Source organism: Ammospiza caudacuta, chromosome 1 (assembly GCF_027887145.1).
Source record: "Ammospiza caudacuta isolate bAmmCau1 chromosome 1, bAmmCau1.pri, whole genome shotgun sequence".
NCBI lineage: Eukaryota > Metazoa > Chordata > Aves > Passeriformes > Passerellidae > Ammospiza > Ammospiza caudacuta.
Genome location: NC_080593.1, coordinates 49,914,335 through 49,938,764, shown reverse-complemented (window position 1 = coordinate 49,938,764; position 24,430 = coordinate 49,914,335). Strand labels below are relative to the sequence as shown.

Sequence of the window (24,430 nt, the reverse complement as noted above, 5' to 3'; positions counted from 1 at the left end):
AAATTAAATTTTCATACTAAAATTACGGTAGCAATAAAGCAGTAAGAAGCAACAGGGATTTTCTGCATAACTGGTTGTCTTTTCCTGAAATACACCAAAATAAGGAGCTCAAGCTCAAAGAAGTTTTAACTTCAACAATTGTCTTTGAATGCTGCAGTCTCCTATTTCTGTAATTTTAAACTCCCTGTATTATAATTCATGATACATAATTTTAACAGAGAAAGTATCAAACACACCCATCACTAAAGTACATTTTTCTCTTAGAAACATACTAAGGATAAAGGTTCATCTGATCTTTTTTCCCATACATGAACACTTTGCAGCATTCTTCTATCCTCTGCTGAGCACATCTGTAACTCATTAAATATTCCCTGCTTGTTTCCATGCAGTTTCAACACCTTTTCCAATTGTATTCTGACCACAATCCAGCAAATACTTCCAAGTAAAGTGCACAAGCTCGTTTCATCAAGTGTCTCATTTTCTTAGCATTTACATGTTGCTATTCCTCCATCTCACATTGATAATGCTAGTATTTAAATACTTATCTTGCATTAATCTAAAACTGATTATAAATATATGATCTTTCATACTCACCACTGACGTTACTTAAAATCATATTGTCAGAGTTTCTTATTTCATCAAATTTTGCAAAGATTGTTTGCAACCTATAAAGAACAAAAACAACAAAGGATTTTTAAATGTCTGAAATCCCACTGGCTACTGGTAAAAACAGAAATTAGTTTATTAGCATATAAAGCAGCAATGCAAAATATACAAGAGATTAAGTGTATGAAGAAACAATTCGTAAAGGATTTCTCTTTAGCTGAGCGTCTTCACAGAAACGCATAGAAAACAAAGTAAACTTAGCAAAGAACAAAACTTTAGTACAGTTATTAGCATGATTAAAAATAACCTTCTATAGTTCAGGTTCAGTAATAGCACATATTGGGTACATATAGTCTATATATATATTTATTCATACTCAACAATAAAAGGTTACAATTTGAACTATGGAATGTTCAGTACAAGAAAAAAAAAATTTAATTTGTTCTAAGACTATTAATAATTTTCTTCAAAAGTTTTTGTTCCACAAAATTTCCTCAGCTTGGTTATGAAAAGAGCTCTGTGCTAGCTAGCACTTCCACAGGGAAAAAAATGCCAAACAACAAGACTTTCTTCTAAACTTAAGATACCCTAAACACTTAGATGTGTCCAACCCACACACCACTGATTTTAACTGTCACAATAGAGAACACACTGTAAATGCTGTGCTACATGTAAACAGCAAACAGACAAATAAAATTCAGGATAAACCAAATCACAAAACTCTACAATCCTACATTTGCAATCTAGTCCCACAGGGCAAAAAATGGTGTTCAATCAAGAAAGCTGGCAAAACACTTCAACAGCGCTTTCTCATCACTTCTGCAGAAAACTCAATAAAAGCAGTGGAAGTATCTCCCAGAAAAATGTGTCCCACACATTAACAATAGATTTGCACTGACACTGTTCAGCTGCAAACAATTGAGAATATTTTCTTGTATTCCTCCAAAGACTTCTCTGAATTTTAGACTACTTGGTATATGGTAAGATGTAACATGCACATGGGATTTTTAGCTCCAGGACTATCAGGACTGAATCCTGATTTTAAATGAACAAAGTTATGAACTACAAATCACATGACAACCTGCAGGTCTCTGAACAGGTACAGTTCAGCTACATCAGAAGAACCAGAGACTATACTACCCAATTCAAAATTTGCACTGATAGGCTGTCTTTACAATTCACAATCCAAACTGTTGTATGACAAAACAAGAAAAATAGGTAAGAACTACACCTGGGTATGAAAATTCTCACAAGGAGAAAAGTCAAGGACACATGAAGATTTCACTTCAGCATTTCATTTTACTTCACACACCACTTTTATGCAATGATCCATGCAGAGAGGCAGTGCACTTAGCCTACATTCTCTGAGACTTGCATATCCCTTTCACTCACTGGGACCTCATTTACCCAATAAATCTCATCCTAATAAACCTCATTACCTAATCATGAAGTATGTGATAAAAAAATGAAATGCAGACAGACAACAGCATAAAAAATTGGAGCCCTATCCCCACTGCGCCCCCTTTCCAACAATTTGGGACTCTCAGGATGCATTATTTTTACTTTCCAAATACTTCAAAGCAATATGCTACAGAGCAAATTTGTCCTGGACTTAGTAAGCCCACAATCAGAACTATACAGATCTCCACAAAAAGGCTTACCCTACTGCAAGGATCTAAAACAACACAACCAAAAACCCTCTTAATCATTAAAGTCAATAACCCCTACCATCTCAACTTGTCTCAAAACCAGATGAAGCTCAGTAGTAGTTTGCCTAAGCTTTCCCTAGCACACTCACCAGCTTGTGTCTGGAACCTATTATCCCCTCTCCCTTTTGCACCACCATTGCATTTCCAACCAGTGCTGCCACAGCAAAATGAAACGGCAGCAATTCACAAATGTCACTGCTCTACTATTAAACTTCAAGTTTTGAAAAGATCAATTTTGCAAACCAAATGCAGTATATACTGAAATGGGGTTTTCTGCACTTGGACTTGAAAAAGTAAAACTTTTGAAATGAAATGTTTTTGGGGTACTGGAATTTAGTAATGACACATGAAATGCCATTAACATGCTATGTGCTTTCAACTGTAGGAAGCGAGAATCAATAGCTGTAACAATGCATTAGGCCATCTTGCTTTCATAACAAGAAGTTAATGTGTTTGCCTCATATGTTTGTGTTTATCAGGGATTGCTGTGAGTTCCTCTCAACAGTGCTGGATTCCATAGCAAACACTGCATTAGCAGTTCACCTAGTGAATAAGAAAGACTTAACAGTATATCTGAAAGGCTCAAACTGTCATCCCAAGAGAAACTAAGTATGACTAGAGAGATAAACAGATTTGCCTTAAAATTTCACTTTGATTTTTACATCCTGTAAAGCTGATGTTATCCACTTGGCACAAATATTTTAGAGAATTCAAAAGAAAAAAAAATTTCCTGCTCTTTTGAACTTTGTTTTCAAAAATGCTTTCCTGAGTATTTTAAACAGAAGCTAAAAGCAAAATGCTTCCTTGTAAATATTTTACAATAATATACATGTTGCCTCTCACTCTGGGCAAAATATTTGATAAAGTATTAACTATAAACAATTTTAAAAAATGTGTTTGTCAGCAGTGGATGCTACATTGTCAGTGTTGCAGGCTGGAGAACAACACACAGTACTGCCACTCCTCACACTTTCAAAGCATGTCGTTATGACCAGAGACACACTCTGCAGTATTTGTCATAATTGCAACAACAACAGAAGAGCCCATTATAACACAGCTGTCAACATGGTAAAGCACTACTGCAGAACCAACCCTCTCTTTAGAAGAGCTTACAGGATCTGTAACTACTACTTTGCAAAGTCTCTCACAACAAGTTTGTCCCTCCCTCTCCTCCCACTCTGCTCTTCTTACTACCTTCTTCTATTTCTTCACAGGGTGACAAGCAGCAAGGCAGTATGGGCTAGAGTCTCTAAAATTATTGCAACCACCATCAATTTAATTATGTTTACAGGAGGTTCAGCTCCTGGCAAAAGAGAGCCTGCCAAGAGGAGTCCAAGAAATTCTACAGGGCTGGATGAAGACCAGTTTTACTGGCAATAAGGAATGTTTTTGAGAAGGGAAGCATTATTACTCCTTCAGCTCATATCTGCAAGCCCAACTCTGGATGTGGCAATCAAAATCAACCACTGAAGTCACCACAAGTCACTGGTGGACAGAAATACTATCTCCTTTTCCCAAATAGTCATAGACAGGTCTTCCTCAACTTCTCATATAGATGGGAAAATTCCCATTGACAAAAACCACAAGTTTGGGACAGCAGGTATTTCTGCATGGGCTGTCAGTGAATAAATGAAGGAATGCATGAAGTTGTAGCACTTTAAATGGGGGCTCCTGGCAACCTGCCAAACCCTCTCCTCTAGCAGGTGACAGGATGGGCAACAGGAGGAATGCACACGTACCTTGCTAGGACACAGCTTGAGCTGACATGCACACATGGAAACATGGATGCTTCCAGAGAATGTGCACAACACTTCACACTGAAAAGCTGTTTTTCAAGACAATGCTTGATGCAGTTCAACTGTTCATATGATGAGCAGAGGGGCAAACCTAAAAGTGTGGACCTTAGTGAAGAGGCAAAGGGGGGTACCTAGAAGTGTGGACCTTTTGGTGAAGAGGCAAAAGAGCACCACTCCCCTATCAACAGCAGAAGGATAAAGAAGAAGAAGAATGGATGGTGAACTAGTCTGTTGTTTATGTCCAAACTGAGTCTAAAGCAGGAAATAACCCATATCAAACTTTGCAGTTGTTTCTCCATATTTCCCCTTTCCAAGGGAAAAAAAAAAAAAAAAAAAAGATCTTGAAGACATGTGTCCACATCTGGACACACAGATGGATCTCATCTACAGCTTGAACTAGACAGATAAGTAGAATGTGCATACCACATAAAATGTGGTATTCAGAAACGCATACTGCAATATTCTTCAACATTTTAGGAAATGAAGTTTGGCCCTAGACATGGGAACTAAACAAATGACTGGTTTTTTGCATTTCTGTTTCTCAAGCAACAGTGGGGAAATTTGTCAGATGAATTCCTCAATGATAAAAGCTTTTAACACTCAGACTAAGTAACTGCTATCCAGAGCCACGTATACTATTTCCATTCAGGGAAGATCAGCCACACAGATTCCATACTGCAAAACATTCAGTTTGGCCCATAGACAACAAAACCTCTTCAGTATTTTTGGCTCACTGAGCAATAAATAAACATCCATTTTCACTATTCACAAATATATTAGCACTACTGCTTTCAGGTCTGACACCAAAGACTGTCAAACCTCTCTGGCAGCAATTATAACAAAAGGGAAAACAACATCCAAATTTCCAACCACTGACTTTACACTGATTTTTCTGGAAAAAGAAAGTGCTTCAAGCAAAAAAGCATAATAATAATCTGAGATTTCTAAGTTAAAAAATAACAAATAGAAAGAGGAACTCACTGATTTTATTTATAAACAAACTCACCAATTAATCTCAGTAAAGAAGAGAAATGCACTGAACAAAAATAAATAGTAAATAAGTAAAATTGAACTACAAAAGTAAGATCCCATATTTTATTCATTACTTAGATTCCGACAGGTCCAGTAAAGCCCTGCAGAAAATCCAGTGTTTTCCACAAAGGCAAACCCTACCAGGTGCAGATTAGAAAACCTTTTAAGCCTACTATTATTAAAGTACTAACTGTATTTGGCTTTATACAGACACAACATGTATATGCCATTTGCATATTTAAGGAAGTTGAACAATTTCTCAAAACAATGCTTGATTAACTTTCCTGCCTTCCTTTCAGCAGACAGGAGCTCTTATTTTCCAGTGCTCTAGGATGGAGTGCATTCAAGCAGCAACACACAGCTCTGTAATGTGTAATTTGTTATGCAAACAAAACAAGCCTACATTCTATTGATTCATGTGTGCACCAAACACTAAAGTAATAGATTTTTCTGCTAATATTTATGTTTACATGTAATTTTTAATGCACTGAGTTACAGCAAAGGAGCTGCAATGCAGTTCTTTAAGGCTGAACTCAACAACTGAAAGCAGCCGTGTCTGAACTACAGATTATCTGTAATACTTAAAACCCTTAAAACCAACCCAGACACACACACATGAACACAGATTCCCCTCAAAATAATAATGATACTCTACATCAAAGGGTTTTTTCCCCACAGATCATAGCTCCTGCATAACCACTTTTATGGTTATGAAAATTTTACTGCATCTAAGCAAAGGGAAAACCTCTGACAGGCACGGGGGAAGAAACGTCTTAAATGAGGTCTGCCTCTGAAGGAACAACAGTCTGAGCTACCACAGAGCTAATCTGTCTTTCCTGAGCTTTGTCAAACGCCTTCTTAGTTGTGTGAAGGAGTAAGACAGGACTACAGGAACTCTGCTTTCTGTCAGGGATGGATGGGACAGAGAGCAGCAGTCTCATGTTTAACTCAGGCAAATCCTAACTCCCTCCTTTATCCCAACCTGAAAACTACTGCAGAGGACACAGCACTGACACTCAGCTCATGTACTATTTAACAATAGTCCTGACTGTCAGGTGCAAAACTGTTAGAGATTTAGTGGCAACAACCCATTTAACATGCACCAAGTAGAGCCTTGCTTCTTTATGTAAATGCAAATTATACAACCATGCTTGCTTTCAGATCAGGGGGAATTTTGTATTCAGCTGATTCAGACAGTAGAAACAACAACTTGGCACCTACTGCAACTAAATTAGAAGCTGTTGATTGTCCTGAGGATACAAAGCACCTATGGTGTTTAATCCTATTTGGATCCCAAGATGTACTCAGCTTGTATCACATGGAATTGAAAATGGTGAGGAACTTACAGTCAGACCCAACATTCCTTGCAAAAAGGCTGTGATATCTGCACTCTTTTATTCTCTGTTCCAAAACATGTCCAAGGCCCTATCTTAATGCAAGGAAGATCTTCTTGGATATGTTCCACTTATTTGACAGGAAACTTAATTTTTTAAATTGTAGTAATATGGCCTAACTTCTGTGGTAACCATTTAACCCACTACTAGTCTAAAAACAAGACTATCATTAAATAGAAGAGAATGTGTGCAACTTCTCATTCTCATAGGCAGGGTAAACTTGTGTCTCAACTCTGCCTGGAAAGAGAAACAATAAATTCAACACCCTTCTTCCATGGCCCTTCTTCTTTCATAGAACCATAGAATGGTTTTGGATCATCCAGTTCCAACCCCTCCGTCATGGGCTGGGATAACCTTTCATTAGACAAGGCTACTCAAAGCCCCATCCAGTCTCACCTTGAACACTGCCAGGGACAGGGCAGTCACAGCTTCTCTGGGCAGCCAGTTCCAGTGTCTCACTATCCTCACAGAAAAGAATTCCTAATATCAAACCTAAACCTATTCTCTTCCAGTTTAAAGCCCTTGACGCTGGTCCTATCACATCCTTGTAACAAGTTCCTCTCCAGCTCTCCTTACACCCTCTTCAGGTGCTAGAAAGTGCTCTGAAGTCTCCTAAGAACCTTCTCTTAGGAGAGTTAAGTTTTAGCTCTTAGTTTAGTTTCTTAGATGGGTCTGATAAGGCACTCATCTGATACTCTCTCTGAAACCAAGCAGTAGACATATTCAGCTTTATCAAAAAGAAGTGAGATGAAGGTGATGGTAAAGTGGTAGGCTAATATCTAAGGGGTTAACACATTTTAGGAAGTATAAATTGTCTTAACAAGGAATTTTAAAGATTTTATGGAATAAACAGTCTTTCTCACTAAGTGAAATTTCAAGCTCTGTCTAGCTTTCTTAATTAATCAAAGGTAGAAACAAAATGTTTTGTTTCATATGAATTATTATAATACTAATAATAATAACAAATTTTCTTTCATATAAACTAATCAACACAGTCAGAAACTCTAGTAACATCATACTGAAAGGCAAAACTAACTAGAATATAAAATAAAAATTACAGTAATTTAAAAACAGCATTTTTAGTGAGTTTAAAGTTCCAATAAAAAACAGTAAAACATAAATGGCTCAGAATTACAAAATCAGAACAGCTAGCTCACCTTCCAGGAGGAATTCCTCTTTTTGTGAGATCTATTCGTACTTTCTCTCCCACATGTCTATAAACCTCTACAATGGCTAGTATGGCAGCATCTCTCACCTGTGAACAGTTTAAATTGTTAATTTCAGGGTTATAGAAACCAAAACAACATTTGCTGACAGGCCACTCATCTTACAGTTTCTATGGCCCTGTATGCCAATTCAGTTGAAACAGTGAGGGTGAAAAGGAAATAGAACTGTTATATCAAGATGGCATTTGTTCCAAGTTAGAGAGCATGTCCAGATGGTAAAAAATCCTAGAAATAACAGCTTTAGAGGGAATTTCTGGATCTGACATAAGAATAGCATTTGTGGAAAAAATGTGCTTTATCTAGGACTCGCTCACAGCAGGCAATTCTTTCAAAAGTTAGCTCCTGCACTCAGTCTTGACATTTCATCTCGTTTCCATCTGTTTTGACACACAGCAAGGTCCTTCTGGAAGACTAAGACTGCCCACAAGAGTGGACCAAAGTGATCAGCATTTTCTTTATTTATTTCAACTGGAATCAAGTGGCATGACATCAGCACAAGAAAGGGAATAGGGCAGGACACTGAAAGGGGAAAGAACAGGGGAAAGGAGATAGAGTGCCTCTTCAAAAATTTTAAACCATGGCCATCACAATAAAAACTGTCAAAAATGCATTTTAGTAAATGCCATTATTTGCTATAAATAAGGTCTGGAATTCATTTAGTATTATTCTTTGCAGCAGTTCAAAATGAACATAAAATTGCTCTAGCAAGATGTGAACTACATCTTTACTAATGATCAGCAAACAGGACAAATTCTCAACAGAATTTCTATACAACAGAACAGTGTTATGCAGCACAGGGGAGATAAGAACTTTGCTGCATTCAGAAATTAAGCATAAAGACCAATCCTGTTTAAAAGTCCATCTCCTACCAATGTTATCTTCTCCCTTGCTGTATTCATAGTCTTTTCCCTCAAACACAACTTCAGATAAATCAAGATATTTTAACCATTTCCACTGGAAGATTTTCTGAGATTCAGACGTCACCATTATGAACTACTTCCTGATTTTCACTGCAGATGTTTTTGCTTACTTTAATGACAGTCCTTGCATGTTCTTAAATGCCATTTGGTTTCCAACTGGATAATTACACATAATGTTAACTCCAGCAAATTTGGCAAACTAGCACAGGTTTCACGTAAGGGCTGCTTCTAGAGGTAGCTTTTTGTGTCAATAGCTTATTTTTATTTCTTTCCTTCAACATGCTCTGTAAGAAACAATTACTTTCAGCAATTACTAGTTTCAACTTCTGAAGACAAAACTAAAGGGACCAGTATATCATGATACTGCTGCCTTTGCAACTCTACTTTCATCTTCTTAATGGATTGATTAAGAAGAAATTTGGTTTATTTTTTCTCATGGTAGAAAATAATGATCTGCTGCACACAAGGACTCTTATCAGCTTTTCTTTGAATGCTTACATTTATTTTGCTTTCACTGCTCTGTCAAAGTATAGTTGTTCAAGGCCCAGAAAGTACTGAAATCCTTACCTGACTGTTGGAGTCACCAAATGCTATACACAGATGTGGTACCAACTTGCTGAGGATTAATGGTTGTGCACCGTAACTAAAAAAAAAAAGAAGAGTGTTTTTAAGAAAAAATCGGAAAATAATTTTTGCAGAAGTGAACTTTTGGCTTAGATTTTATAGAATACAAACTGACATCAATCAAGCTCTGTCTCTCTCTTACTAGTCCTTTATCTACTTTTAAATAAGATAAAATTTCTGTAACTTTAGTCTTTCTTTCAGAAAGCCCGCTACTTAAGTAGTTCGATTTTTCCTATATATTAATTTAATTGAAGCAGACTCCCTAAAGGATTACTTTCAGAGAAAAATGACATTCAGAAGAAGGATAGAACCATTACATCTCCATAGAAACAAAAAGCTTACATGTTTAAGGTAGCAACAAGACACAAACACACTCCTTCTCGGGATCGGTAATTCTTGTGTTTAAAACCAACAGCAAGGCGTTCCCAAATGTACTATAAAAGCAGAAATAATGGTCTTTAATTACCAGGAGCACAATACAACATAATTCTATTCCATATAATTACATTCATAATAGTTGCAAAAAAAATAACAGAAGGCAGGTCCACTGGAAAAGTGATAAAATTAACTTATGAAATGCACAATATGGAACACAACACAGATTAATTCTACACCAAAACCAATTCCTAAAAAAAACGTCATTCAGCAATCTAGCTGAGTATTTTCCTTGTTTAACAAACAGCTCTTAAAACATACAGAATTGTTACAGTTAATGCACACAAAACAAACATTAACATTACAAACTACTGACTCAAGCAGAAGTTACTATATTCTTTTTGCTTCATATTCTGTTTCCCTGCCAGAATTTCCTCACATCCATTTTAGCTTGTCCTTACCCCTACTCCTGCTGTCCCACTTCTCCCTTACTTTTGCTTTAGATCTATTTCCTCATTTTTTGATTTTCTTGCCCCCTCGTTCTAATTCCTGTGCTTCCATTTTTGCTGCGCTTTCGGTTCTCCTCTCCGCGCTGCTGCCGCTTCCTGTGGTAGGATCCCCGGGCTCGCTGCACCCTCGCTCACCTCCCTGCGCACTCGTTTTCCTCTGCCCGCCCTGGCTCTCTGCCTGCTGCCTTTACCCCGTTACCTTTCCATCTCCTGGCCGTGCTCTAGCCGTGTATCAGGGCGCTGGAAGCACCAAGGTGGAGAAGAGGAGCTCGGGGATTCTCCCTGGGAGCAGCTGCACGGGCTCAGGCTGCAGCTCGGCCCAGCTGCAGCGCTGCCATTGCAGCCCGGCCAGCATCCGGGCAGCGTTGCCTAGCGATGGATGGCTGCACACTGCCAGGAGCTGCACACTTTGCAGCCCAGGCACCTCCCTCCCGCCAACTGCACCCCGGAGTGCTGCAACTGCAACCTGTAATGACGCCACACAAAGCTGCTAAAATGTATTACATGCTAATTATTGCAATCGGCTTGCTGGAAAAAAAATAAAGCCTTCACAAACAGCTGTTGATCAACAGAAACAGAGCGCAAGAGCAGGGAATATGCATCCTCTTTATTAATGAGGTAGCACGCTTCGGAGCAGACATAAAATTTTCCAATTAGAGCCCTGCTTGATAATTTTGTCCCATCTGTGGTTTTTTGTTTGTTTGTTTTATACTTCATTGCATTTAGAGAGAACAAACCTTAGACGAGCAGGATACGGCTTGCCAAAACTGCATAGCTTAAAAACAAAGAACAGGGTTTTACGGAAGAAAACATCCTTCCAATTAACCCACTGTCATGGACAAACGTGGGAAAAAGGAAATCTCCTTGCTAGATGTATAAAAATACAGGTGGAGAGGGAACTGCTGACTACTGAAATAAGCAAAGCAGACCAAAGAGAAATTTCATCTTTCATTGAATTATCCCTTAAGAGCTAAATTTTTTTAAGCAGAGAAATTCAAATGGCTGCTTAGAAATTTTAACGTTCAAAAGTTCCTAGTAAGAGTTGATATTAAGCTCTCTTAGCCCCTTTCATGCACATTTATACCACCTATATTTTTATGCTTTCCTGCCCATAAACAGCTACATCTAGTTCTTGCTCATAAAAGAAACAAAAACCCCCCAAACATCTAAAACAAGTAAAGGGATTTAATGACATGACAAATTAAGTATTATTCAACAATATGCTAGAAGAGGGAAGGTGAGTTGAGTAGAAAGAAATTTACAGGACTTAATCTTCAAACAATTATTCCACTCAGCTCTTCTAAAGGGATGCTTCAGTCTGCAGCAGAGAGCCTAAAGCTCTGTATTTCAGTGTTGGAGGCACAGGAAAGACTCTGCTGTTTTGGTCCCTGCTGTGAGGATGATTGATGTTTTTCATCCAAATTTGTAATGACCCATAGGCTTTCCTGAGAGCAGACAACCAAAGCCAGGCTTCTCCCACTCTGGGGGAGCTACCAGGAGAGCCAGACCTTGTCTGACAGACACATGGTCTTCCTTGGACCCCACAAACCTCATATGCTTTCTGACAGAGAGTCATCTCCACAGGGGGTGGAAACTTCCTTCCATCACCTCTATGTACAGCCTAAGAACTCTGCACAAAGATGGACCAACAATGTAAAACTTTCCTGACAAGGGTTTAGCACAAAGCAACTACCATCAATTTCTTTATCAGCAACTGAAGGTATCTTCAAGGTGCTTTGCTGTGCACTTGTCCAAATGCTGTTGCTGTGGAGGTGCTGGTCTGTATGCCAGGTATTTGGGAGCATCTTGGGCACAGTAACATGTCATTTATGAACTACTGGCACTTTGACACAAAAAAATACTACCAGGTCTTTTGGTCAACGATTATGACTGACACTGCAGCTTGTGAACAGATAAAGGAATGTCTTTGTGGATGATATTAGTAGACCCTGATGCCTAAATCCCAACCAGACCTGTAGCCAAAGGGAAATAAACATGTTCTACAATAGCCAACATGCCACATGTTTTATCAGACAAACAAAGCAACTGACAATAATTTTCTCACTCTAGCTAAAGTCCACAACATCTTACTCACTGCACACAAACATTCAAACTTGAATCTATGAATAAACAAAACCAGGAATTAGCACATACAAAACCCCATTTTTTTTTCTTATTAACATCTAGAATTAGAACTCAGAAACAGCTTTTCTTCAGGAACTGAAAACTTAAAATAGTAAGTTCTTATTCACATCCAGGGTCTCCAGACTTCCAAATAACACCCCTATTCAAGAATATAATCTTGTTAAACAGTCTTCCATTTTTCAGACTCACAGAGTCAAGATATAAGATGAAGCACTCAGAAGCCACAAAATGCTTAGAACTGAAGGTTAAGTAAGCCTTTTTACAACCAAAAATGACAAGCTAAAGGGCAACTTATCCCCACCTCAGTCTGTCCATGGTTCACAGAGCACCGCTGTCATACAGCTAGAAGGCCATGTTCTTTTAAGTTAGAAAATGTGCACCTTAACTGTAGGACTAGTCCTACATGTTCAAGTACAAGTCTCATTTTAAATCAATTTGGAGCTAATTAAACATATTTATTCCCACTGTCCAAACCCAGAAGATGCTTTAATTAACAAAACCCTGACACATGGCATAAAAACATCTACCCAGAATTAAGCTATGATGTGCAAAATATGCAGAATCACATTGTGCCAAGATTTTTATCTTTAGCTGAACAATCAGTGTCAATCCATTAAGAGTATCTTTAACATTTACACCATTAGCAGTGGCAATAACATTGTGACATGTTCAAAGTTCATACAAATGTCATAAGCTCACTGGAGGCCTCCATCTGAATCTGCATTAAGCAATCATACCATGGGTGGTGCTGCTTCACTCATCAGTTTCAATATAAGATTCTGTGCTTGCTCTCGAACTTGGTCTTTGGCATCTCCCATACGATCTATCAAAGCCAGGAGAACTACAAAAAGGGGGAAAAAGAGAAAGTAAAAAAGATTAAACACCCAGTGGACATTTTCTAATGCTTAAATGTATTTTTTTGAAACAGATGTAATATACATGTCATTCAAAAATAAAATCAGAGTTTAAGTAGGCCACAATATTTTAAAATCTCAAGTGCATTTCTGAGTATTTTATAAGACTAACAACAAATGCATAAGGCTGAAATAGAAGAAAATAGTAACTTTCAACAGGTTAAAAAGAAACCAAAATTCCCATTTTCAAAACGGTATGAATGACTTTGATTCTGTCTTCAAAGAATGTTCCACGTAGCTTCAAAATGTCTGGCTTTTCTAAAAAATAATGCTAGGCATGGTGAGTGGCAAACAATTGGAATAGAAATATATGACTATTTTAAATCAGTGTGACTTTGCTGTTTATTGTAAGAAAATCGAAAGTTTTAAATCCCTTTATTCACACAGTGTATCTTCAGGAAATCCAGCCTTACTTCAGTACAAGCATTGTTAAAAATTACTATGCTAAAACAAGCATCCTTGAATAGTATTTAAGAAAAATTGCATGACAGCTGATGATTTCAAATCCTAAAAATAAGTAAAAATCAAAATCAAAGGACTTGCCAATTCTTTTTGTTTGCTTTTCCGGACAGAAGCTTACGATTACATCAGATAAATTAATGCTATGACATTAGGAAAGATATCCCAATGAATACATAGCCAGCTCCATGCTGTAAGACAAACTGCTGTACTGGTTCCCAATCCTCCATCTGGGCCCAACCCTTCGTGAGATTCTTCCCCCCAGTGCTTTCAGTAACACTTTTTACAAATGAGGGGTGATGATACCGAGTGTGCTGCTTTACTTCAGGAAGCACAACTGATGGAGTTGGTGGAATTAGTGGAGATGTCATCCCTCACAAGACAGTGATGTAAGGTACTCCAAGTAAAAAAAAAAAAAAAAAAATCTTCACAACTAAAATAACTTTTTACTACATTTGGTACTATATTACTGAACACATGAGGATATTTTGCAGTTACTGCCTGACCTCAACAGACTGCTGAAGAATTTCTACCCACTAAAGAAATAACTGTATTTGGCTATTGTTTGAAAGGCAGATCTGAAGTCATTTTACCAGTACTTAATGATTTTATAGTAATAACTAAACAATAGATTTGCCAGCAAAATAAAGGGAAGAGAGTCATACATTCTGAGGAGGTTCCCTGAGTCCTCTGTTCCTATATCAAAAACAGCAGCCATTTCTGTACCATGCTTGTTACTGACAAATACACTGCTGAAGTTGGAATTTCCCCTCCTGTGATACCTGAAGGCTTTCTTAGTGTCCTAATCTGAGTATTTAATACTACTGGTTCTGGATAGTCCACTGACATCTTCAGCCACCATTATCAAGGTTTTGTGTTTTTCATCTATCTTCTTTACCGTTTCTCCTCTGAAGAAATTAGTACAGCTACTTTCGTTTTACAGTTTGGAAGGAAGAGTCTGGGGGATTTTTGTCTGGGTTGGATTACCATTGTTTTGATAGCGTGGGACTTTTTCTTTATGGTTTGGGTTTTTAAGGGGTGTTTTTGCTTTGTTTGGTGGTTGGGTTTGGTTTTGGGTTTTTTTCCCATTTTGTGAACAGAGAAAGAACTCCAGACCGTAAGAAATTATTTCTGGGAGTACACAGCTGACCAGTCCCATGAACTTCCAATCACTTTACACCTACTGATTATATTTTTCTTGCCAACAGTACTTTCCATGTCCATTTTCAGCACTTCAGAACTGACCCTGTCCCCATGCCTTACACCACTAGTGATGTCTCCATACTGACCTGACTGCTGGGCAGCTGAAGGCAATTCTGGCTTTACAGAGAAGGAAACAAACACAGCCAGTGCCAGTTCTGTGGGAACACGGCTCCTTTGTGACTAATTAGCACTCTGAGTCATTTGATGGAGCTGCAGATACCAGGGCTCTGCTCAAATCACCAAGGCAAGCACAGAGAACAGCTAGAGAAGCTGCTGAACAGAGATGAGGTCACTGAGTTAAACTAAGCTATGACACAGCCCGCAGATTTCCGTGTGTGCAGCCACTGAACACAGCAGCCTTTGCCACTCCTGGAGCTCTGACAGAGGGACAACACGCTGTGGGAGCTGTTAAAGGGCCCAAATGGCTGCAGGCTTGGCTTTTTTCCCCTAAAAGCTCAAATTTCTGTAAGACCCCATATATGGCATGTTACATTCTATTTGCACAAGACAAAAGAAATTAGGCTGTTGAATGCTGGCAACCACCAGCTGGTTTCCAGTGTGGCTGTTCATCTTCTCTGTCAGAATAAGCTCCAACAGGAAATCATTGGAAGTTGGGTTTCCCATCGATCAAGTTTCAAAACAGAACATCATTTTGGCTGCTACCTTTCCTATAAGATGTACAAGATTTCTCACTAGCATTATTGAATAAGTGTCCCTCTTTATACTGCAATGCAAATACATGCATTTGGTTGTTCCTGGCATCAGCCTGCAAACTCAACAATCTCCAACAGATGTCAGAATTAAAAGAAGGGTGACAAAGAAAAAGTAGGACCATACATGAAGGTTGTATTCAATGTGGTGGCCTCCTAACAAATTACTCAGTGAGGTGTATAATTTGTCACATGCCATCTGGACTGAACAACCCTACTGTTTTACATTTACCTTATCCATCTTTTATCTTGTTGCCTAGATTCTTAAATTATTTCAAATGGATTTTGGAAAACCTAATAACATATGACATCTTTCTGTTATTTATTTCTGCTGATATGCTGAGAAAAAAAAACTACACTAAATTTAGGAGACAGTGATTCCTTTTGCAGCTGTTGTTTATTTTTTGTGAAGCCCTGTATTTCATTCAACTTGCCTTTTCAACACATTTTAGCATGTTGTCAAAGTTTCTTACCACTTCCAGCCACTCCTGAGGTTTTCCTGTTAAGATTTCTACATTGCAGAAATCTCATTCTCCCAAGGATTTCCTGCTAAGATTTCTACATCACAATTTTACAGGTTTTGATTACTGAACAAACCCTTAAAGTGGTAGCAAAAATACTCTATAGCAGACATTAATTCTACCACATCTATCTCAAACTGACCAGCTATTTTATAGTCATAGAATATTCTGAGTTGGAAGGGATCCATCAGGATCATTGAGTCTGACTCCTGGCCCCGCACAGGACACGCCAAGAGTTGTACCATGAGCCTGAGTTCATTGTCCAAACACTCTGTGGTGGTCACAGCACCAAGCTCTGTCACACTTGGTGCTGCGACCACTTCCCTGGAGAGCCTGTTCCTCTGGGCAAAGAACCTTTTAATGATATCCAAATCAAACTGCTCCTAGCTCAATTTCAGGCCATTCCCTCAGGTCCTGTTGCTGTCCAGCACAGAGCAGAGATCAGTGCCCTCCCCTCCTCTTCCCTCACAAGGAAGTTGCAGACTGCCATGAGGTGCCTCCTCAGTCTCCCCTTCTCCAGGCTGAACAGACCAAGTGACCTCAGTCACTCCTCACACAGCTTCCCCTCCAGACCCTTCACCATCCTTGTTGGCCTCCTTTGGACACTCTCTAATGATTTAATGTCTTTTTTATGTTCTGGTGCCGCAAACTGCACTCAGCACTTGCAGTGAAGCCACTGCAGGGTAGAGCAGAGCAGAACAATCACCCCCTTTAACTGGCTGACAATGCTGTGCATTTACATCTGAGCTGCTATTTATGCCTTTTTCCGTTCTGCTATATCCATACCAGAGCTTATTATCCCATCAATTTCTTTTCCCATTGCCTTCCTTCTCTTATCTGAGTACATCTGAATAAATTTTCCTTTTTCCAAATTCATCAAATAATTTTATCACCACTAGTTGGGACAGTAGATGCACGACTAAAGGCCACAACCAGCCTTCAGAGTCAGAGAGCAGCCTGAGAGATTAAATATTTATTTCCTCTGCTAGGATTGAATATGACAAAGCAAGTAAATTGCAGAAATTGCCTAGAATAACACACAATGTATTTTTAAAAACCTGAGCAGTTTAACTATATGACCCCTGCAGCAAAGAATGCCATAGGTAGCACAAACAATTTCCCTCTGTTAAAATAAGAGTTCCTTCTGGAGCTTTTCAGTTTGTATTGTTGCTTTTTCTCCTCCTCTGACCACTTACACCTGCTGCTCTTTGTACAACTGTTCTCATTTTAAGTCTCAGGTCTACCTATTTCTATGAATCAACTTTAGATAGTCCATTACTACAGGAAAAAAGCATTAAGCAAAAAGGAATCTTTATTGAGGAAACGTTATCAATGTTGGCAAAAATTCTGTTACTAAAAAGAAATGTCTTTGAGGACAGAAAGAGATTAAACCTAGGCAGCAATATCTTTGTTTCCTGAGAAACCTTGCCAGCTCAGGCAGCAGCACTGAACAGCTGTCATTAGAAAGGAGGGAGGGAAAGAGCTGCCCCCGCAATTAGGGCAGTCTCTGTTCTGGGCAGGATGCACAGGAGAGAAAAGTATCCCACAGGGCCAGGCTGACAGATCCATGTGGTCAAGGGGCTACTTCTAAGCAAAGGATCATCAGCAGGCTCTCAGAGAGGGCCTCAGTGCTCCCCTCCTCAACAGAAAGTCCTGGCCAGTTTAATCAACAGCAATTTCAGACACTAATGTGCTTCTTGGGGTCTCTCCAGGAGCTAATTAAAAACAGCATTAGTGGGATTAATGACAAATACTGTTCATCAGCAGCAGCAGAGAGGAAGAAACAAAAGCTTTTTTTATATGATCTATCCATGTGCCTATCAAGGCGTCAATCTCAGGAACATGAGAATAGTCTTAAAGGCCAAAGAGTTTCAAGAGGTGTATTAAACCTGAAAGAAAAGTAGAAGATTGAGAACAAATATTCATAGCATCTTCTGAAATTTTTAAGCTCTAAGCTAGGCTTTTTACATAACTAGAATTAATTAGAATCAAGCTGAAAGCAAAGAAGGCTAGGATTTCTCTACTCGGAGTTAAAAACACTGCATTTCTAGGTGTCATACACTGAAATGCCCATGGACAGCAAGCAGATGGCATTTTAAATCACAGCCTATCACTGAGGCACGGATCATTTCAGGTAAAATGAATTCCCACTACTAATAAACTCCAGTACTAGCTAGCCAGGACCAAAAAAAACCCCAAAAAGCACCAAAACACCCGCATAGATTTTTACTTTTTTCTTTTTTAACTGAAACCTCAGAGAATCTAATCACAAAGATGAAAAAAGTTGTGCCTTTAATCCGTTATGACCTTCAGCTGTGACCATTAACTAAAGAGGAAATCAAAGAAAATTTAAGGATTTTCTGAGGTATTGTAGGAAGTTAGTATTTTTGTTACATTTAAAAATACAAAAGCAGCTATTATGGAGGAAAAAAATACTAGGCTATCCCCTAAATGCCTTTTCCAAAAAAGAAAAAAAATGAAGCAGTCTGCATTTTATTGTTTAAGAAAATCCTACAACAATCCAGCACAGCTTTTACTGAGGTCAGTAAGCTATAAAATGAAAAGGCAGTACCAGACAAAACACCTGACTCACATTTAGATGCAACAAAGCATCCTTGAGACAAGACATCTTTCATATAAATAGAAAAGCCTGCTTTACTTGATCTGAACAACTCAGTTTCTTGAGTTAGTTAATTTCCAAGTTTTCTCTAACAGCATAGCTTGGCCATTTTTTAAGCAAAGACACGGAACAGATAATTTTGAAGGTCCCTTCCAACCTAATTATTCCACGTTTTATGTTTAGTTGTTCTGCAAGCATTTTTAATCTTGATTCCTCAGCAGAATGCGCCCTTAGTCTCAACATTCCAATTCAATTAATAAAAATTAAAAATAAGAACACAATCAAGTCAGGCACTAACACCTGAAGATCCAGAAATTTTTTACATGTCATATATCCATGGTAGCTCATGCTAATACAGTTCTTGGTCTTCATGGATTTCATGGATTTTCAAAGCATTTCTCCATACCACATTAAAACCACTTATTAGAGAGTCACAGCTTGACTAAACTGCACACTTGAGTCTTTTCCACCAAAAAATTCAATAATTAAGTAAGAGAAAAAGCAAAAACTTACAATTTGGGTGTCACTAAACACTGATTTCCTCAAACAAGTATTTCCAAATTCTTGGACCAATACTTTCAATCCAAATTCACCGAAAAAGTTAAAGCATGTTGCAAGCCCTTACAACTGCTTTAAAATACATCAGGTAACGCAGAACCATTTAAGTCAGAAAAGCTCTTTTAAGATCATCATGGCCAACCACTAACCCAACACTGTCAAGACCACCACTAAACTTTGTCCCTCAGTGTCACATCTACAAGAGATTTGCAAATACCTCCGGGATGGTGACTCACCCTCTTCCCTGGCCGTAACAGCGCTTGACAACATCTTTCCTCATATCCTATCTAAATCTCCCCGGCACAACTTGAGGCCATTTCCTTTTGTCCTATCACTTGTCTCTTGGGTGAAGAGACCGACCACCACCTTGCTACAACCTCCTTGCAGATAGTTACAGAGAGAGCAGTAAGGTCACCCCTGAGCCTCCTTTTCTCCAGGCTACATAATCCACAGCTGTTCCTCATCAGCCTTGTGCTCCAGACCCTTCCCCAGCTTTGCTGCCCTTCTCTGGACATGCTCCAGCCCCTCAATGTCCTTCTAGCAGTGAGGAGCCCAAAACTGGACACAGGATTCGTGGTGTGCCCTCACCAGTGCCAAGTACAGGGGACAATCACTGCCCTGGTCCTGCTGCTCACACTACTCCTGATCCAGGCCAGGACACCACTGGCGTTCCAGGCCACCTGGGCACACACTGGCTCATGTTCAGCCACTGTCAACCAACACTTCTAGGTGCTCTTCCTGCAGCTCTGCCTGGGGTTGTTGTGACCCAAGTGCAGGACCTGGCATTTGGCCTTGCTGACCCCTCAAACCATTGGCCTCAACCCGCTGCTCCAGCCTGTCCTGATCCCTCTGCAGAGCCTTCCTACCCTCCTGCAGATCAACACTCCTGCCCAACTTGGTCTCATCTTCAAACTGAGTGTGCCTTTCATTCCCTTGTCCAGATAATGGGTAAAAATACTAAACAGAACCAGCGCTGAGTCCTAGGGAATACACTTGCCACCAGTCACCAACTGGATTTAACTTCACTGACCATCAACCTCTGGGCTCAGCCAGCCAGCCAGTTTTTAAGCCACTGAAGAGTGCACCCATCCAGGACATGAGGCTTCAGAGAGACTTGCAGGCTTCATTGTAACAATAAATTTGATGGAGCATTTCAATTAGTGTGAGGACACTAATTTAAACGCTCTTCCAACACCTTCTAAGAACTACCTAGAAAAAATTTAAACACTTCAAATTTGTTTCACATGTTAATATTGGCACTACAATTATCTCCCAAAATTATTTTTGCCCAGTGGTTTCTTTTCATAGTAAGATAAATCTGAAACTACTATTAAACATATAAACACATTTACATATGGAGTTTTTGTGTGTAAAATGTGTATCCCTATTGAGACTTCCACATACAGGTACATCTACAAATATAACCTATCTGTGTTTCATTGTTTTAACTGTCAATTACATTTCCTTTAATTTTCAAATAAGTACAATATTTTGCAACATTTTGTAGGGTTGTATGTAAAAGCTAATGTCAATATAGTTATGTAACAGACTAATGCACAGTTCAATATATGCAGAAAAATAAATCATGGTTTAATACTGCACTGTAAAACTGAAACAAATTCTGTTTCCTTTACTGTATTAATTATTTTAGTAATATCTTTACTATATTCTTTCTTTTCCTTTTCACAATAAGGAGAAGGCCAAGTCATATTCACTTGTTTTAGAGAACAAAACTAAAAGTATGAGTAGACACTTTTCCCAGAAATCCTATCATCCAGACACATATGCCCATAATTCTAATTGTCTCTTTTATTTTGGATATATACAATTACTTTAATAATTGTGTGATCACCTGGGAAAAGAGACTGTGATACAGTAATTATGTACTCTTATGTAACATCGCTTTTAATCACAGAACAAGCAGTAGTTTTAAATACCAAAAGATGTAACACTCAAACACTGCTTTATTTTTTCCAGAATACAAACACAGTCTTATAAAAGAACACATACCCTGGTATTTATTGCTTCCAAAGGATTTTCAAAGATTTGAAGTGGAAGTACTAAAAGAAAGATTCCAAATTTGTGTGTCTAGACTCCCAGAACACTGATGCCAGCTGCAGAGCACACTCAATGTTGCTAATCATAAAAGGATAACACCTTATGAGAAATTTAGTGCAAGGTTGGATGGTTGCCTAGGAAACTGAATTAAGTCTCTTATCACTTCAATACAAAGATCACTAACATGCTCTTTGGAATACTGGAAGGTATCTGCCCTACCACTGTTGTATTGGTTTTGCCCAAATGTAAATATATGTAGGTTGAAAAGATTGTAGTAAAGCAGAAGCCTGTAATGTTTAAGGGGGTGAATATTCAGTAACATTAGCTGTCCTCTGCACTTAAGGAAATCCACCCCCATCAAAACAGAACAGGAAATTAAATTGGGATGGGGTAGGAAAAGATTGAATATGTTTTCCCATATTGCAGTTGGATAATGTATTATTATACTTCCATCATTTACTGAGATCTGAATCACAAATAAAAACATCTCAGGGTCACCAAAATATAACACTGTTTATTAAAAGAAAAATACATTTAAAGTTGCAGGTATGTTATAAGTGAAAACAGCTGTAAAATTGAAGCTTTACCTAGAAAAGAGGCTGCATTGTATTTTAAAAAAAGCAGAGAACAAAGCAGTTAGGTATTTTACATCTATCCTGCTTTGCTGTAGTTATGGTGCAATCCTTATTATTTTTGGAGAATACAAGTACCTACAATAGCTTAGTGCAATAAATGAGAAGTTAACTATAGTTTGAATATTTCAAAGTAATAATTGAATTCCCTGGAAAAATTCTGTTATGTTTGCCTTCAAAAAATAATACACTTACATTTATTTGACCAAAACAGAGAAAGTAAAAGCCAACCATATAAATTAGTACTAAGATAGGTCTGTGGGGCCCCTGTGTTACTTAACTGAACTACTTTGCTTACAAATTTCCCAACATTTTCAAGCTTAATTCCATGATTTTTGTTTTCTCCTAATATCACCTGAATGCACTGCATATCTGAAATACACGATTATATACCCCACTAACAATATCCAGGTAACTTAACTGGACATAACCAAGAGAATCACTTAACTGGACATAACCAAGCTAAAAAAAAAAAACCAAAAAAACAAAAAAAACCAAAACAAAACAAAAACTAAAATCTCTCTAGAGAGCTGGACTTCCACACAGCTCTCAAGAAGGGGTCTTGCCCTAACGATAAAGGCATGGAGCAAAAACACTACCCTGGAGAGTGGGCCCCAAATCCACCATCACTGCACAGGAAACAGGGTGTTGTAGTACACAGTCTCATGCACATATTAGGTAAATTTTCAGGGAGCAGCTGTTGTCATCGTATTGAAGGGGTTCCATACTGTTGTCTCCTTATCACAAAAGTTCCATACCTTCTTGGTGTTTCTCATGGGTACCTCCTCAGAGCACTGACTCTTTCTTCTTCACAAAGCAGCCAACTGACTGCAGTTCCCTTCTTATCCAGCCACCGCACTCTTTTATAGCACTCTGCTTCTCGTTGGTTACAGCTGTGGCCTGGTAAAGTCAGGCCTGTTGCTAATCTTTGATAATTGGCCCAGCTGCAACTCCTTAGGGGTGAGATTACTTTCTACACTCTTTATTTTCTTATATTCTATCCCCCTACAATTGCCCCTTTTTCTTTTAATTACAGAGTTGCAGCATTTCTAGAAGGACACGTTCAAATAAATTAACATTATGACGCATTCATGTATTTCATTTACAACAAATATTCAGACAACATATTACAGTACAAATATATATATATGTATTTCTAAATGTTGGTTCCATTTTGCAGCTTTTCTCAGTTTAAAAAGTATCTTCAAAATCTTTTATACTCATACTTAACAAACATTAATAGCTGCAATTGATATATTTCACTAATCAATAAACACATTGTACTGAATAACAGAACTACTCTTTTTCTAGTTCTTACAGTTACTTTAGTAAATTCTGTTTCTTCTTACTTTTCCTCATGCAGTTCTCCATTCAAATCACTATGGGACCACATTGCTTAATGTTTAAGTCTTGTTTCCTGAATCACCACGAGATCACATTGGTTGATACTTAAGTCCTTTTTCCCAAATCCACAGGGTCATACAGTTTAGTATTTGAGTCCTTTTTCCCGAATCACATCGGGGTCTCCAACTCTCGTCATCTTATTGCAGGGGGTCCATACTGTTGCCTCCTTATCACAAAAGTTTCACACCTTCTTGGTGTTTCTCATGAACATCTCCTCAGAGCACTGACTCTTTCTTCTTCACACAGTAACCAACTGACTGCAGTTCCCCTCTCAACCAGCCACCCCACTCTGTTATAGCACTCTGCTTCTCGTTGATTACAGCTGTGGCCTGGTAAAGCCAGGCCTGCTCCTAATCTTTGCTAATTGGCCCAGCTGCAAGTCCTTAGGGGTAAGATTACTTTCTACACTATTTTCTCATATTCTATCCTCCTACAAGCAGCTATGAAACAGAGGAATCTATAATCAATAACTACAAAAGTAATAGATGACAAACACAAACAAATACAATTGTGCCACTATGAACATAGGCACCTCTCTGGTATGGTGTGACAGATATGGCTTCCTTTACTCAAATGCACCACAACAGAAAGGCACTGAAAGGGCAAACAGTTGTATACAAGAAACAGCTCCATTGTGTCTTTGAGCTGGGGCAGAGGGAGGGATAGCAGAGGACAGGCATGGAAGAGATCCATAAATAGAAACTGGCAGGAAGGTATGAAATGTTAGCTCACCTCTCTAACACAAGATCTAGCAAGCACCAAGTTTTTCAGGCAATCAGTCCAAACAAGTTTCTCATACTTAAGTACTTCTACAGAACACTGCAAAAACCAAATGTGGGTCAGAAACTAAACAGAAAAAGCTGTAGGAAAACAAAGTGAAAGGGCATACACTGAATATCCCATGTGCCTCAGCTGGCCCTAACCTGTAAGACTGCTGAGAACTCCTACTGATGAAGGAGTTATCACTGCCTGTTTCTCCTGTCCTTGCTTTCTTCTCAGGCAACTGCAAACAAAT

The 24,430-nt window shown here is 38.6% G+C and overlaps 1 protein-coding gene across 8 annotated transcripts in view; it reads right to left on the bottom strand.

Annotated features, from left to right (window-relative positions):
* CLASP2 (cytoplasmic linker associated protein 2) overlaps positions 1-24,430 on the bottom strand; it is a 145,959-nt gene that overhangs the window by 107,125 nt on the left and 14,404 nt on the right. For 6 of the 8 annotated variants that reach the window (XM_058800510.1, XM_058800532.1, XM_058800515.1 and 3 more), the window contains exons 3-7: positions 13,074-13,177; positions 9,650-9,741; positions 9,251-9,326; positions 7,695-7,792; positions 595-665 (exon numbers count right to left, since the gene is read on the bottom strand). In XM_058800510.1, coding sequence (XP_058656493.1) covers positions 595-665; positions 7,695-7,792; positions 9,251-9,326; positions 9,650-9,741; positions 13,074-13,177 — 441 coding nt within the window. Of the gene's footprint in view, positions 1-594; positions 666-7,694; positions 7,793-9,250; positions 9,327-9,649; positions 9,742-10,143; positions 10,224-10,390; positions 10,461-13,073; positions 13,178-24,430 lie in introns of those variants that run through there. The other 2 variants (XM_058800559.1, XM_058800567.1) reach the window with 2 other exon arrangements.